Source organism: Mycteria americana, chromosome 13 (assembly GCF_035582795.1).
Source record: "Mycteria americana isolate JAX WOST 10 ecotype Jacksonville Zoo and Gardens chromosome 13, USCA_MyAme_1.0, whole genome shotgun sequence".
In the NCBI taxonomy this organism is placed as follows: Eukaryota; Metazoa; Chordata; class Aves; order Ciconiiformes; family Ciconiidae; genus Mycteria; species Mycteria americana.
The window spans coordinates 16,796,251-16,812,343 of record NC_134377.1 but is presented as its reverse complement, the minus strand read 5'-3'; the positions used below and the strand labels follow the sequence as shown (position 1 = coordinate 16,812,343).

The following is a 16,093-nucleotide window of genomic DNA, read 5'->3' as shown; positions in this document are numbered from 1 at the left end:
GAAGGACTAGTTGATAATAAACTTCGACACCTAAAGCTGAAAACGCAATACCCTATACACGATGGGGTGATAAATCTGCAACACCCTGTAGCATTCAAGGCACGCACCCATGTGATTCTAGAGCAACTGAAGATCTGGCAGTAACGCCCCCACCCCGAAGGAGTTTTCTAAAAGTTCTTACTCTTGCCCTCCAGCAGCTCTTTCCTCATGCTTTCCGTCAGAGGCAAGGCTTCGTAACACCAATACACAGAAGACAGACTTTTATCCTAGAGCTATCTTGTCATTGCAGTCTCAACCACTTGGGGACAATTTAAGAAGTGCAAGGAGATTTTTTTTTAAATTCTCAGTGTTAATGAGACTTTAGTCACAGTGTACTAAAGAGGCTTACACCTTACTAAAGGAGTAAGGAAAGCGATTCAGTCCCAGGAAAGAAGAGTAGTTCCTTACAGCTGTATTTGAGATACTTCAGTTTACCAGTGATACCCAGTGTTATTAAAGACATTTTTTTCAATCTACTTCAGTTAGAAGGATGGTGACTGTGAGTGTAAAATTAAGAAATGGATTAATCTTTTGTGATATAAAGACTTTCTATGCTCTAGATAAGCCTAGTTTTAAATATGCTTATAGAGAGTGTGTCTGGGGAAGAGGACAAGTCTTTCATCCTAAATGAGCTTCTCTCTCATTTTTTTCTGGCCAAAAGAGATCTGAAGGATCCTCTAGTGGGTGATTCACAACACCTAGATCACATTCAAGATCTGGATCACTGCTAACATATATATATATATATATATGTATATATGTAGACTTTCTTTCATGCCAAAGTCTCCCTAAATGTTGTGCTGTATTTAACCAACACAGTACTTGCGTGGTTGTGCTTACCCGTCAGTGATGCAGTCAGATACGGTCAGGAAGCCAGTATCTGCTTCAAAATCTTTTATTTTTTAAACTGGTCAAGTCACACAAACCAAAGTTGCTTAAAAGCAGTATTCTCTCTTGCTCTATAAAAAAATGTATTAAGTGAGGTTAAGTAGCATCGTTTTATAACCCAAAAGCTTAAACTAGTGTATCATTTAAATTTTGCTGGGTCTGAAGCAGGCCAGGATGACATCAATATTTCCTTTAAGGCGGCCAGCAGTAAGTCCACAGTATACGTCTGAATATATTTGGATCAAATGACATAATATTTCCTTTTTCTCTCTCTTTCTCTCTCGGTCTCTTTTGAGAATGAATTTACGGATTTTTTTTTACACTGGGAAGGTGATACATGGTGAGTAAATGCGCTTGTGGTCATGGAAAAGGCTTTTCAAACCATATTTTCCTCATTTCAAATGTCCTTTTATTACTCTAATTGTTTTGTTTAAAAAAGATGCCTGAAAGTTCATAAATTTTGCTTGCCAATTGTAGGCTAGAGACCTGCCCTTGCTCTCCCCGTAGCTAATGATAAAACATCCAAACACTGACTCATCCCTGTAGTGATCCAGGTCCCATACAGGGAACAGAAGTTCTTCGTATTCCTGGAGCAGTGAAGTTAACCCCGAGGTTAACTTCAGGCTGCGTTGCTCCTGCTGTTGCCACAAGGTTTTTCTGCCTGCCAGGGGAAAGCAACACCATTTGCCATGCCATATCTGTACTGCCTTTTCTGCCAGCCGTACTGGCTTTCTGACTTCTGTTTTGCTTTGCTCTGGTCACAACACGTTCTGGTTAGAGGCCACCCTAACCTTGGGCACCTTGCTTGAAGGTATCTCTGCATCTAGCCACAGAAACAGGCTAACCCCCTGGGAATCATCCCCGAGTATGGACCTATGGCATCAGTGGCACAAGCATTCACTGTTTTAGCTAACAGAATAATTCCATTAGTGGGTACCATCAGGTTTTTATCCTCTTAGGTGGATTTTCTGCTCACAGAGGAAATACAACACAATAAAACTGGATTAGAATAGTAGCAATATGAATATATATAAAAAAATAAAGAGCAAGAAATAAAGTAGTTATTAATGTAATGCAGGACTGTATACTCAAGCTAGTGGTAACTTCCAACAAATTGAGAGATTCTTTTAACCTAATTGAATTGCAAGATTTACAAAACAGTAAACATAATCTAATTAAAAATAACATTTTTGGACTTACTGAGTAAAATCTAAGATAATCTGAAAAGACTTTTGCACATAAATTGTATAAGTGCATTAGAACCTAAACCAAGCAAAAATAAACCGCAGAATGTGAGCATATGCACAGGAGATTCCTGATGGTGAAGTGTTATCGCAGAAGAATGAGATCCAAAATGCAGCATTAAGGCAAACAATCAATATTATCCATTTTCATTTTCTAGCACAATGAGATTACCCAGATGTTCAGCAATACATTTCTGCTGAGGAAACAATTTTTATTATTGCTTAACAAGTCTCGAACTTTTCTGGCGGTGGACTGAGTTCAGCCCTGGTGTAAGTTTCTGCCGCTGTCGTGCACTCGGCAAACTTGCCTTCAAACAATTGAGAGATTTATCAGGAATTGCACTATTTGTCCCGTCCAGCTTCAGCCTGTCCCTGTCCCCAAGTGGATGATGGTATCTGGTGCAGCTTTTTCCTTCTTTCGTGAGTTGTTGGAGGTCAAATATGGCACCTGGATTCAGGTTAGAGGGCAGGCTGCAGGGGAAGAGGTAGGATACAAGTGGGACAGTTAATGGAGAATGGGTGTTATAAGGGATAAAAGAGAAAAGGCATTATGGGGGGAAAGGATTTAGAAGTCATTTGCAGGAACCTAGGAGACCAAGAACTGGGGAAAAAGAACTCTGCTGTTTATGAGGAACTGGATGTGAAGTTTTGAAAATAAACTTTTTCCTTCTGGGCTCTTAATAAGAAAGAATGCACACAGTATAAATACAGTATAAACACGCACGCCTGCCTCTATGATAAGGGCTAATACTTCCAAGATAAACTAAAGAAAAAGAAACAAATTAAAATTTAAAAGCTATATGAGAAGAAACAGAAAGTTGAGTACCTTAAATATAGAGAATGAGGCAGGCAAGAAGGATAAAGGAGGGGAAAAAAACCATCTAGTCTGTAGCAAATTTTCATCAGGGTCTCTGATTCGCTTGTCTGAGCCCTGGGGGCCACTGATGATCTGTAAAATGTCCTAGAGCCAAAGGACCTGTCAAACAGTCAGACCTACTTCTCTGTCTGCACGGTGCGTGTGTCAGACAGAGACACAAAGTGGTGGACAGGGGAAAGACACTCAGCTGGGAAAGCTGGCAAGTGGTTCAACTTCTTTAGCAGAAAGACCGTTTTCTTTTGGGCCGGCACAGCGTCCCTGTAGCTGTGCTGTAAGCCCCGCAGAATGAAGGAGCCTGTTAGCCCCACGGCTGAGCAGAATGGACTGCTGAGTGCTTGGGAGAGGGAACAGGCTCTATTTTCAGTTGTTCTGGGGTCACTCGCACTGATTGAAATCTGGCTGTTGGAAACCGTGTACCCAGCTGGCATAGTAGTGGAATAATGTGAATAGTGCAATTTGTAGTGTGGGGAATGTGGGTAGGGAGGCGAAGCTTGAACAGGTGGACGGGAATGTTAAGAATGCATAATTAAATATGCAAAGGCTGAATAATGGAATCTGTAAAATCTGCCAGCATCCCGAGACTCAGATTCAATATAATTTCTGTCACCATTTGCAAACTGCTGAATTGAACCGGTAGAAATCAGTGCTGAATTTCGGATGTCAGCTCAGGAATAAGGTGCTCTGTTCTGCTTCTCTTTCCCCGAGGCTTCTGTTGCGAGGTCATTAAGACAGTACCATTGCTGATCTACAGATAATTAACGTTCCAGTTTGACCACATAGTTTCTTCTGCACAACGCGAGGCTGGTGGAGCTAAACTGAGATCTTGCTTCCAAAAGGAGTCTCCTTGTGAAGCCAGGAGCAGCGTTCAGGCAAGAGAGGCCACAACGCTGCTCCTTTGGACGAGGTGGGCACGGGAAGGCCAGCCCTGGTCTAAGCCAGCTCGGCTCTGCTGAGACCACTTGTATTTCCCAAAACCCTGGTTCACGGTTTCCAGTGCCGGGAACCCAATGCTGACTGTAAGGGACTGATTGCCTCGAAGTTGGCTCGGGGCTTGTAACTCAATACGGTGCATGCTTTACCCATGAAAGTTGCAACCTCCCATTCGTGCCGGGGAGCGCTCACAGGGCACCTGCATTAGGTGGTTAAAACCAGGCAGGGATGGAGGTGATCTCCCTGCCCAGCCCCACGCGGCTCCCAGTGACCCGGCTGGGGCAGAAACCGGTTTTCGACTGGCCAGGCAGGACCGGCCCCTTAGCCGGCTGCCCAGGCCTCCGACTTCACCCCTGATCGGCCCGGCCAAGGGAGGCTGAGCTCGGCCTGCCCACAGGACAGGCCCGAGGCGGAGGGCCCCCGTCCTGAGGCGGGCGCAGGTCCGCGGGCCCCGCCCGAGTGCCTCGGGCCCCGCGGCAGAGCGAGAGCCGCTCCCCTCCCGGCCACAAGCAGGGCCGGGCCGTGCCGGGCCGTGCCGTGCCGGGCCGGGCCGTGCCGTGCCGGGGCTCCCACAGCGCCGGGCGCCCCGTCCTTCCCCGCCCCACGCCGGGAGCCTTCGCGGAGGAATCTTGCCCCACGCCGCGCTCCGTCCGGGGCGGGGCGGCGCGGCGCGGCGCGCTCGGCGGGCGGCGCCGGGGCTGAAGGGGCACGCGGCCCGCCGCCCGCGCCATGTCGTTCCGCCGCGCCTTGGCGCTGGCCGCCTGCGGGCTGGCTGGCGGCTCCGTCCTCTTCTCCGCCGTTGCCGTGGGCAAGCAGCCGGCCCGCGGCGGCGACGCCGAGCCGCGGCCAGGGGGCTCCGCCGCCGTTCCCCCCGCTCCCGCGGCGCCGCCGGGTTTGCTGCTTCTGCCGCCCGCCGCCGCCGCCTCCTGCCCGCCGGCCCCCGGCTGGATCGAGAGACCTGCCGGTACCGGCGGCTACTGGGACAGCAACTGGGACAGGTAGGCGCGGCGGGGCTGCCGTGGCGGGGTTCTCCCTCCCCCGCCGGGTGTGGACCCCCGCTCCCGGGCGCCGGCTGTGGTGAGGTGCCCGAGGGACCCCCCCGCCGCGGGGGAGGCGGCGGGAGCTGCCCTTAAATCCCCCCGTCGGAGCCGGGCGTGGAGGAACCGGTGTCTGTGGGCTGAGGGCTGGGGGTAACCGCCCCTCTGAGGGGAAGGGGAGGCCCCGGGCTCCCCGGCGGGAGCTGCCTCAGCGCGGCCGCGGGGCCCCGGGCCCGGCCCGCCTCTCGCGGACCCGGAGCCCCTCGCCCGCGGCTGAGGCGCGCTGTGGCGGGGACACGGCCGTGGGCGACGGAGCACCCCAGTGCTCCAGAGTCCAGTCAGGAGCCCGCAGGACTCATTTCCAGGCGAAATTTTAGGTGGTAACCTGTTCAAAGCAGAATATAGTTGAAATTCTTGAATATTCTTGGAAATTGTGGAAATTCTGGAGCACCTGAGTGCTCTGAAGGGATGCCTTCCCTCTCTTTCGTTTTAGACAGTTCAGGGACTTTCCTCTCAGTAAAGATGTGCAGATCCCTTTATTCTAGCGCCTTCATCCAGTGAGACTGCAAAGCCTTAGGTTTGTGGTAAATGTGAGCATTGTGTAGGAGACGTGCCTGGTTTTTTTAACACGGTGTTAACCATATCTCAGTATCGCTTTATGTCTACACCCAGATTTTTCTGTTCAATAACCGCGCCGTTGTGGATGAAAAACGGCTGCTCGGGCTGGGCGTGTATGTATTAGGCCTGCTACTTGTGTTGACCGTGAAACTGCAAGTTAGTGTTCTTAAATCCTTGTAAAGGTAACATTGCTTTGAACTGAATTTCGTTGTGTTCAGTTCATAGTGTTGAAATACATTCACCCGAGGGTTAACTACATTTTTTCTGATTCTTTAATTAGAATGTGCAAATATCTGTATTGAGCTTTGGCTCATTTAGCTTCCGTCTGGTAGAATTATCTCCCCAGGGAGACTTATGTCAGGCTCCAGTTTAATCATAGTAAATCCAGACTTAAGCACTAACAGATTTTTATTGTATAATGCACCTTGTTTTGATTTTTGAGATGCTACAGAAGCAAATGCTGATATAAATAGGGCTATGTATGCCCTATTTATAAAAAGAAAACTTTCATTAAATAAGGTTATACCTGGTTACACAGTTAGGTTGAGGGAGGTACTAAAGCTACTTGTTTAACTGCAGATCCAGGCCTTTCTGGTTCTGCTAAATGGTTGATTTTCTTCAGGGATTCTAAAGTACTTTCAGATTTGTGTAACTTTTTTTTTTTTTTTAACCGATACAGGAAGTAGAGATTGTGCTGTAACTGATGTAGCTGTCACAACTGCCTGAACAAATATAGCTAGAGAACACTTAACAGCAGTTAAGGATAGTGTACTATATCACCATTCATCATAGTGTGCAAACAGTGGAAATGTATTATTTAAATATATTATCACAGATCAATTTTAGTTTTCTACTGCTTGGTGTCTACCCACTGGTGTGGTATGGCCTTGGGTATACCTGGTTGAAGTCTTAGTTTTGGTTTTTTTGGATGACGTTGGCAGAAACACTTAATGTGTAAAATTGTTAAATGGTTTATAAAACGCAAAGCATCTGACCACTTCTCCTTGGGGTTGGGGAATGATTTACAAAGTCAAGTCGTGAGCAAAGAACCAGGTATTACAGTATTGTTAACAACTGATGGCTTTTCAAGTTTGAAGCAAAAGAATACAGGTATGTTGTTTTCAAACTTCCTACTGATCTGATAGGATGCTACACCTTGGATGTTGCATTGGTCTGTGCCACTTGCACAGGAATTGTACAGCTCAGTTCTTGGAGAAGACTAGATATAGTTTCATTCATGTAAAAGACTTCATCTGAAAGCTGCTCTAATTAAGCTTCTGTTAACTGGAAAGCTTGGTGTGGGAGGGGAAAGAAACCAACTTTGAATTGTCTAAATTTCTGGGCTTCAGGTACCTACCCATATTTTCTGAGTGGTTCTTGCAAATAGTTTTATTAGAAATAAAACTAGAAATACCTGGATTTCGAAGTATGTTACAAGAATTAAAACATTGGTCAGGCTGACTGATCTGTTTCAGTGACATGCAGGGCTTCCTGGAAGAAAGGTGAGAAGGGCACCACTGTCTTGGATTAAGTGATACTTTTGGTTTAGTCAGGTTTAAAGATGGTCCTTGATATTGCCATTGCTTTTTGGCAAAGTTCTGTCCAGCTGTGATCTTGGGCAATTTTTTTTATAAGGGAATGCAGAAAACTGCATTTGTCAGCTTCTGAGTGTCAGCGGCCTAAAAGAACCTAGTGTCTTAGCAGTATTAAAAGTCTTACTGCTCATAAACTTTCTAAAACTAGCTTATGCTAAAAATATTGTTAAGCTTGGTTATGTTCTCATGACTTGTTAAAGCATCTGTTGCTTTTCAAAGCGCACGTGACCATCAAGTAACTTCAGAGGTGCTGGGGGGGAGAGGGCAGGACTTTCACTCAGGTGTTTCTTGTTATGTCTTTCTACCATAGGATGAATTAATCTCTATGTTACTTTTACAAATGTGCTTGAATTCTTCAGACGTTTTTTCTATTTTCCTAATGTAACTTTCCAGCAATAGTTTCTACTGAATCTAAAGAAGTGTCGTATAAAATAGCAATGGAACTTCTTGTTACTGGACTATTGTTTCATTTTTAATGCCTTGCTGAGCTTTGTTAACAGCTTAAGGAATGTGTTGAGCCTCATTGTTTAATAGAAATCATGTCTTTACGAATGCAAAATGGATGCAGGGCTTTCTAAAGCCAATCTTGCTGTGAACTGTAGAAATAGGTACGTGAAGCAGCAATTTTCTATGACCGAATTACTTTGTCTCAAACTGAAAAAAAATTGTATTCTTGATTAAAAATCTATACAAATAAAGAAACAGGTTTAATTATAACAATGGAAGAAGTGAGGTCTGGTATGAATTAAATAAATTAACTGTTCTTTAGGTATGAGAACAAGGGAAAGGATTTATGCTCCAAGGTGGAGAGACAATAGCGGAAGAATTTGTATTAATGGGGTAGAGGATCCGTGCAGAGAGGGAACCAGAAGACTAATCCGTGGAAGGTTTGGGCAGGGTTGGTGATGATAGTGCAGGGTTGGGGTCAGCAGCGGGAAATCTGTGGTACTGGGGGAGGGAGGGGAAGATCCTATGTGCCCGGGGTCCTCCTGAGGAACCCGATCAGCTGTCTAGGTGATGTGCGAGAGGGAAGGTTATGGTCTGCAGGCAGGGACACTAGTGTGCAGTGTGACAAAATGGAAGAAAGATTAAAGTGGCATAAGGGGAGAGAGTGATAAAAAAAGATGAAAGGATAAATAAACACTCCAGGCTGAAAAATAAAAAAGTGTTACTGGGGAGACCTGATGTGGCCTAGTTTAAAGCACAAAATAATTCTTGGTGTGCACTGCAGAAAGCTGGAGTCTTTCTAGGATATTGTTGGGGGGGGGGGGGGGGTGTTAGTCATTTGACGTAAATGCGATTGATAACGTGCAAATTTTGTAGGTGTTATCACAGGGCCTTTCAGATATGGCACATTTTCTTTCCTTTATGATCAGTCAACACCTCTTCCTCGTTTCCTGGGTATCATTCATGGTTAGTTTTTCTTGTCAAAAAACCTACCATTATACCTGTGACTGAAGATCAGTGAAAATCCCAAGAACAACTATTGAATCGACAGGAATTCAAATATAAAGTCTCCGAGAGAGTTTATAATCTTCTTGTCCAGACAGACTGTAGCTTTCATGTTTTAGTGTACACCATCTGTTTGCATTAGGATTTAACTTTGTTGCATTTGTTGCTTTTTTCCCCTAGAATTAATTGAGAGGTGGCTGTCGCTAAACAGCAAATTTATCTGTGTCAGTTACACCTTTTAACCTACGGCATTAACTTTCGGGTTTTTTAATGCAGGCTTTTATTTATAGCTCTCGCACAATAGTTTGAATCAGCTTTGCGATATAAATGGCTGAATAGTCAATTTTGGTACTTCAGCTATATCTAGAACTAAAGCAAGATGACCCATCTGTAAAATTCCTCTGCCTTTTAATCTCCCCTATCTAAAAATGACATTTTAAATGTCTTTGTTTAGACGTGAACCACTGGCTCTTATCAACCTCAAAAAGAAAAATGAAGAAACTGGGGAAGAAGAGCTTGCCTCACGCTTAGATCACTGCAAAGCAAAAGCCACCAGGCACATATTCCTTATCCGTCATTCTCAGTATAATTTGGATGGCCGGGCTGATAAAGACAGAACTCTGACCCCACTTGGTATGTATTACTAGAAGCATCGCACTTTGCCTTTTGAGAAGGTTGGTTTTTACGTGCTGCTGTCCTGATAAGCATAGGTCAGTAACTCAGCTCTGTTCTGGATCTTGCTGCCAAACCTTAATCCACTTTCTGGATCCTTTGTGGCAGAAAGATGTCATGAATAAGTTTGTTTTTTCCGTTTTTGATCCTCTTAATCCAAACATTAAAATGTGCTTTACAGAGTTCTAAACATGCTCAGTTGTAAAGAAACTTCACAAAGGAAATTTCCAATTATCTTAAGGTTGCTTGAGCGAATGTTCATGCTAGCTGACATAATTCCCCAAGGCTAAGCTTTTAAACTTAGCTCCATGACTAATTTTGGGATAGATTTCTCCTAAAAGGTGGCTTGTGTTTCTGTTAGTTAATTTGCTGATTTATTTAAAAAAAAAAAAAAAAAATTACCCCTGACTTTCCTTTCAGTTGGAGTGTTTATAATTAAATACATTTCACTTTTGCTACTAAGTGCTGTTTCTGGGAATACTGCTAATCAGTTACTTGAAATGAGGATAACTTCTGTCTGTGTTAACCTTAATTCATTGTTCCTGTGGCTAGGTCTCAATTTTTTAAGTACACTTATTTTAATAGTGTACTTAAAAAGCAGTGGTTGCTTTTTGTATGTATGCCAACACTGTTTTCGGGGCAGGGGGGAGAATTATTGTTGTGCAGTGCTGCTTGAGGTTTTGGAAGTCTGGTGCCAAATGTTTCGTATAAACACCTTTCCTCCCCCCCCAAGTCTTAATCCCCAGTGTGCAAACAGGAGCAAAATGCTAATTTCTGGACTAAGGCACTATCCTAAAGTGGTAACAAAGTATAATCTTAATCCTGTCTCATCCTGTGCCTTGGGTAAGTTACTTAAACTGTCTGTTGTCTTTTCACCTACCTATCTGCAAGGTGGAATGAAGCCTTCCCTAGGATATCCGAGTGCTGTGGTTCTTGACTGTTCCAAGATGGTGTTGCCTTTACGAAAAACGCACCGTCAGGTTGGAGTGGGTCTGTTTGACACAGTCTCCTCTTCTGTGCTCCCCAAACATAGAGATGGCAGATGGCGTGGGTCAGCACTACCTTTTATTGGAAGTGGCTCCCTTGGGATGGGGCATTGAATACTTCAGTGATAAAGTCTCTGAATAAGTTTTGATAGATTTTTTTTTTTTTTTTTAAATTAAAAAAACAAACCTAATTTTTCCTGCTGATGAAATACAACTTGAAATAAGCTTGATCTGAATAAGTAGTTACTCTGGTAAAAATGTTTTACAATTATTTTTTGAAAGGAAAAAACCTGACATGGATGGAGACCTTTTATGTCTACTGGACAAGTTTTTTTGGTCGTTCGTGTGAGGCACTTGCATGAGTGTCACCAATTTATATAATGAATATCATTTTTAAGGTCGAGAGCAGGCTGAACTGACTGGACACAGGCTGGCAAGCTTGGGATTAAAATTTGATCAGATTATCCACTCCTCCATGACTAGAGCAACTGAAACAACTGAAATTATAAGCAAACATCTCCCAGGTAAGTGACTTCCTTTAATTTTTCATTGTCTTCTGATCTTTAAAACTGCTTCCAGTAGAATTCTAAGCTTGCCCTTAAGGTTGAGATGTTATTTAGCCAACTTCCAGCCCTGTGTGAATATGTCTGTATTTATAAAGAAACTAACAACCCTAATTCTGCTTGTTTCCAGTTCATCTTTAAAAATACAAGAGGGATCTGCCCCTCTGAGTGACTAGCTGCTATCTGTATGTACTGCTGTGTAGGAGAACTCCACTCGTTGCTCTTCACTTACGCATTTTGTAAAGCAAAGACTGTCACAGGTCATCAGGATTGGCTCAGTCCTCAGTCTCGGGGGCAATAGCGCAGGAGAGAAGAGGATCATAAACCCCAGTTCTTGTAGGGATGCTTGCTGGGTTAGTTAACAGGCCCTTCTTGAGCGCTGCGCTGTCCTCTGTGCAGGGGAAGCTGTGGCACACTCACAAGGGTGTAGGGGTTTTTTAACATGGGTGCTTTGTTTATATGGGGTTTTGGGTGGTTGTAGTTTTTTGGTGGTTTTGTTTTGTTTTATTGGTTTTTTGGTTTTTTTTCTCCTGCCGTTCAGACATACCAGAATCTAAACTAAAGATATTTGACTATACATATTTCTGTCTGATATTTTAGCAGGTATTCAGGTATGACTAGCTGAGTGTCAGTTCTCTTAACCATTCTGTTTGTTTTCTTAAATGTGCTGCTTCAAAAAAACCCCACAACTAACAAAAAAAACCCAAACCACCCCCCCAGACCAAACAAAACAACCCCCACCTAAACCATCTCTCCTTCCTCAGAGTAAGAGATTAAAATATATTAATATAAATATCAAAAGTGTAGCATTAACATTAATTAGCATTAATTAGCAGTAAGCATTAACTGACATACAGCTTTAGAGTAACATCCTCGCAAGTGCGTTTCGTCCAAGTGCAGCAGACTGGGAAGACTCGAGTTGCGGTGCCCAGCTGGTCTGGCTGTTCTCAGCTGGAATCAGCACCGTCTTGCTGATGACAAAACAGTCGCGTTGGAGAGATTCACGCCCCTTGGCAGGAAGTGTGTAGACTAACATGGTCTTTAGGAAGGAGGGGAAGACTTCCTTGAAGGAAGACTCTGGAAAAGGGCTTGACTGTAGAGTTGTGGGCCTGTCCACAGTGGCAGGTGAAGTAACAACTCCTTTCTGAATGTGTATTTAATATTTCAGGAGTCAAAAAAATTAGTACTGATCTGCTGAGAGAGGGAGCACCTATAGAACCAGACCCTCCAGTCTCTCACTGGAAGCCAGAAGCTGTGGTAACTTTTTACTTAAAAGTTTTGGGTTTTTTTCCTGTATTTATTTTGTTTTTGGTTTTTTTAATGTACTTTATATTGACTGTAGTGATAACTTGCAGTGTCTGAGCTGATGCTTTTCATCATAGACCTTAGGTAATTGCATACTTGTTCTCCTCCCCAATAAGCGTACAGAACAGTTAAAATAACTTATGGTCCATAAGTATTAGTTCAGCCTCACGTGTGCATCCCTGTAAAGAACTCTTTAGAAGACGTGGCCCACCTGCAAATGCAGGCAATGGCATGTGCTGCTCTGAGCTGTGTTTAATTCTGAACTCTGTGCCATTAGCAGTATTACGAAGATGGAGCTCGAATTGAGGCTGCTTTTCGAAACTTCATTCATAGAGCTGATGCAAAGCAGGAAGAAGACAGCTACGAGATCTTTGTCTGCCATGCCAACGTGATCCGCTATATTGTGTGCAGGTATGTGTTGGATTGCATGTTTATCTGTGTTCTTTAAAAGGTCATCGCTTTACTGAAATAGTGTTGGTGTATGGCACTGCTGAGCGAGGAGATGGGTGGATTTGGCTTGTTTGAAATGGTTGGAGATCGGTGCCTGCATTGTGAGAGCTGCTTCTGCAATTTCATCACAGGATTAATTTGCAGATAGAGGACCAGAACACTTTTCATTCTGATTCTAAAGTGAAAATGGCTAAATTGGCAAGACTCAAAGTTTTTGTACATCTGAACAGTGTCTTTAATCCCATATGCTTCTGCTTCCCATAAACCTGAGGACAGTGCCTGTGTGACTGCTGGAAAAGACAACAAATAGAGCATCTGACTGGATGCGTCTTTGTGAGGTGACACGAATTTGATGTTACCTAATGAAAGATTGATTTCGTTTTGGGAAGTCTTTACTAATGGAAATTTTTGTATTGTGTTCAAGTTGTATTAGTGGGGTTTTGCAGTAACAGCCAGTATTGGATTAGAGGGTAGAGTGGATCTTTCTGCTAACAGCAAGGTTGTTCATGAAGGAGAACACAGTTCTGGGTCTTTGCCTGTCTCTGTATCCAGTCAGCTGAGCCTGTTTTATTCCTCTTCCGTATCAACAAAGCACTGTCTGTAAGATAATTTGTCTCGAGCAGGACAGATATGATTAAACTTTAATCTGATCGATACCTACAACAATTTCGGTTAGCTTTATTTAGCTGAGCTAGTTAAATGCCAGCCTGTCTGCTCTGTGGACTGCTTTAGAGCTCTTCAAAATTGCTATACTTAAAATTATTGATCAGGTAAACAGAATATTCTTTCCTGTGCCAAAAGAGATCATCTTGCTGCTACCTAGGCTTTTTCTGAAATATACTTTTTACTCTTTGCTGTTTCTTCCCTCTTCTTTTTAACTGCTCTTCTGTGCCTTCCATTCCAGGCTATCTGATACCACAACTGAACACAATCCACATAGCATCCCTTTGAATCTAGCTTGGCCGTAGCTGTTACTGAATTTCTTAGCCTTTCTAAAAGACCCTCACAGAGCCCAAACCAAGTTATTCCTCAGTATCGGAGGCAAAAGATGTTTGAGACAACTTCATATTTTCTCCAGGTGTTGACTACACTTGATGAACTCCTGAGGCTATTCAGTTAGGAATTTTAGCATAGCTGGAGATGAGCTGTGATACTGTGTTTCTACAGAAAGCACAAGGTGTTCCACCACCTCTGTGGAACAATGTAGCTGTGGGGCTGGTGCAAAGCTGCAGAATGACCAACTGTTTTCTCCCCCCCACCCCCCCCCACCCCCCACCCCCCCCCACCCCCCACCCCTTATCTGGAACAGAAGGTGATGCTGTGAGTGGCATGTTAATATAACTGGTTATGAATTAATTTTTTTTTTTAATAGAGCATTGCAGTTCCCCCCAGAAGGCTGGCTGCGAATGTCTCTCAACAATGGCAGTATAACTCACTTGGTGATACGTCCGAATGGAAGAGTGGCACTTCGAACACTGGGTGACACGGGTTTCATGCCTCCAGATAAAATCACACGCACCTGAATGAGCAACACCAATGGCTGTCCAGGAGCTGCCTCTAGTCTCTTTGCACTAGTACATTCAGCTACAGTACCACTAGATTTTTATCTATCTGTTACGTTGGGGTGTGATGCTGTTTTAAAAATGTCCTTTAGCCCCTTGCCTCCTTCATCCATATTCATATCTGCCTTTCAGTCCAGAAGAGAAGAAATCTTTGTAAGCCTGAAGCTGTCCAGTCCTCAAGTATTCCCCCAGACTCAAAGCTGAGCTGTGGAATACGAAGAGGTTGAATGTCTGTGTGCTCAGCAGTTGCAAGAGCACTGACTCCCCCCTCCCCTGTGAATTTCTATAACCAAAGCTTGCTCCTGTGGATAGTTTTCTTGTGCAGGAAAGCGACTGGTGTGGGAACTGGAAGAGCAGCCTTGTATCACACTGCAGCTAAAACTGAAGATGAGCCAGCTTGTTTCAGCTCCTGCAGAAGGGACAAACAGGGTATTCTGCTGTTCAAAGGACAAAGGGATAAGGCTTCAAGTTTTTGTAAGCTGTTGAGGATGTATGTTTATGTTGTGTCGTTGTTCCCCTCTGCCCCCAAAAAAGCTCATGTCAACTGTGCCTGGAGGTTGTAAGCATAAAGCAAAGAGTGTAAAAAAAATTTGCCTCAGAGCTGTGGTGCTAGAATTAACTGCTGCTTATGGTAAGTGTTCCTCCATCCTCAGGAAGTGCTTGAAGCTATTCTGAACAATGTTTTTCAGTCTCGTAAAGCCTTTAACTAAAACTTGGTCTGTAGAAGGATGAGTTTGTAGCAGTAAGATGGAGGGAAAGGAAAGCAGCAATCTTCCGCAAGTGCTTATAGTTACTGACTCTTACATTTTTGAGGAGCAGAGTCTTTCATTTCTGCTTTCTGCCATTGATTTCTACATTGGTTCCTTGCTTTCAGAGCAGAGAAGTAACACCACTGCGTTCAAGGTAGTGATCCTTCAGGTCAGAGGTTCTGCAGTATAGGAGCAAGCTGCTGCTTAAAACTACTGTTGCCTGAGTGGTGGAAAAGTATCTGTGGGATGGCTTTTCTAGGCCAAGTGCATCTTGCAGGTGTCAGGCGGAATGCTGGAAGTGGCTCCTTTGTGCAGCTCTGCTGCTGGACTTGTTCTAGGAAAAAATGCGGGTGGCCGAGAACTAGGTTTCATTTTTGAGGGGAGGGCTCGGAGCGTTTCCCCTTAAGGATGTCTGCTAGGCACCTGACCTGCTGTAGTAACTTAGCTCGCTTAATACCTGGGATGTTGAAAATTTCACCAGATGCACAGCCTGCCTTGGTGACAGAGCACATACTATGGGACAGCAAACATAAATAATGTGTTTGACAGGTTCTGTTATCGCTAGGAATGTTGATGAGACCCTACACTTGCTCCTGTCAGTGCGGTATGGAGCATAGTCATGGCACACAACCCAGCGAGACAAGGGTTAATGGCTTGTTTGATCCAGGACTGCTGCATCAGGGTGATTTCAAGGAGAATGGGGCTAGTAGGGAACAAAACATGATTGTTGTGTAGTGCAAGTTGTGGGGGCAAGAGGAAACCATCATGATGTATTTTCTCATTGATGCAATGAGAATAATTTATCAGTTTTTGTCTATTAACTTTTTAAAAGTTTTGAATAAAATAACTGGTTGGTCTTTCTTTCTTGTCTCTTCAGTTGAATAGTTGCACGACCGTCTGCTGTAGAAGGTGTGGCTGAAGGGCTGCTCAGTGACTTGGGTGTGTTGCTGCCAGCTGGGCGGCCTTCCTATCCCACGTTGCCTGGGGCAACAGTTCATTTACCAACTTTCTCCTTTTCACTCCAAATATCTGAAATGTAAACCTGGGACAGGAGCTACCTCAGAGTTCATTATCATCATCTACTGAACCACCCAGGCACTTAGTGTACAAGAGGGGACTGCCATAC

General features: G+C 44.1%; 1 protein-coding gene across 2 annotated transcripts; it reads left to right on the top strand.

Annotated features, from left to right (window-relative positions):
* The first annotated feature begins 4,626 nt into the window (after positions 1–4,626).
* On the top strand, positions 4,627–15,828 carry PGAM5 (PGAM family member 5, mitochondrial serine/threonine protein phosphatase). Of its 2 annotated transcripts, none has more exons than XM_075515926.1 (6): positions 4,627–4,976; positions 9,135–9,313; positions 10,737–10,862; positions 12,070–12,158; positions 12,487–12,617; positions 14,029–15,828. In XM_075515926.1, the coding sequence occupies exons 1-6, from the start codon at positions 4,708–4,710 to the stop codon at positions 14,177–14,179; spliced, it is 945 nt and encodes a 314-aa protein (XP_075372041.1). In that variant the 5' UTR covers positions 4,627–4,707; the 3' UTR covers positions 14,180–15,828. The 2 variants fall into 2 exon arrangements, with proteins under 2 accessions (XP_075372041.1, XP_075372040.1); XM_075515925.1 differs by having other exon boundaries at positions 4,628–4,976; positions 12,484–12,617.
* Positions 15,829–16,093: the final 265 nt, after the last annotated feature.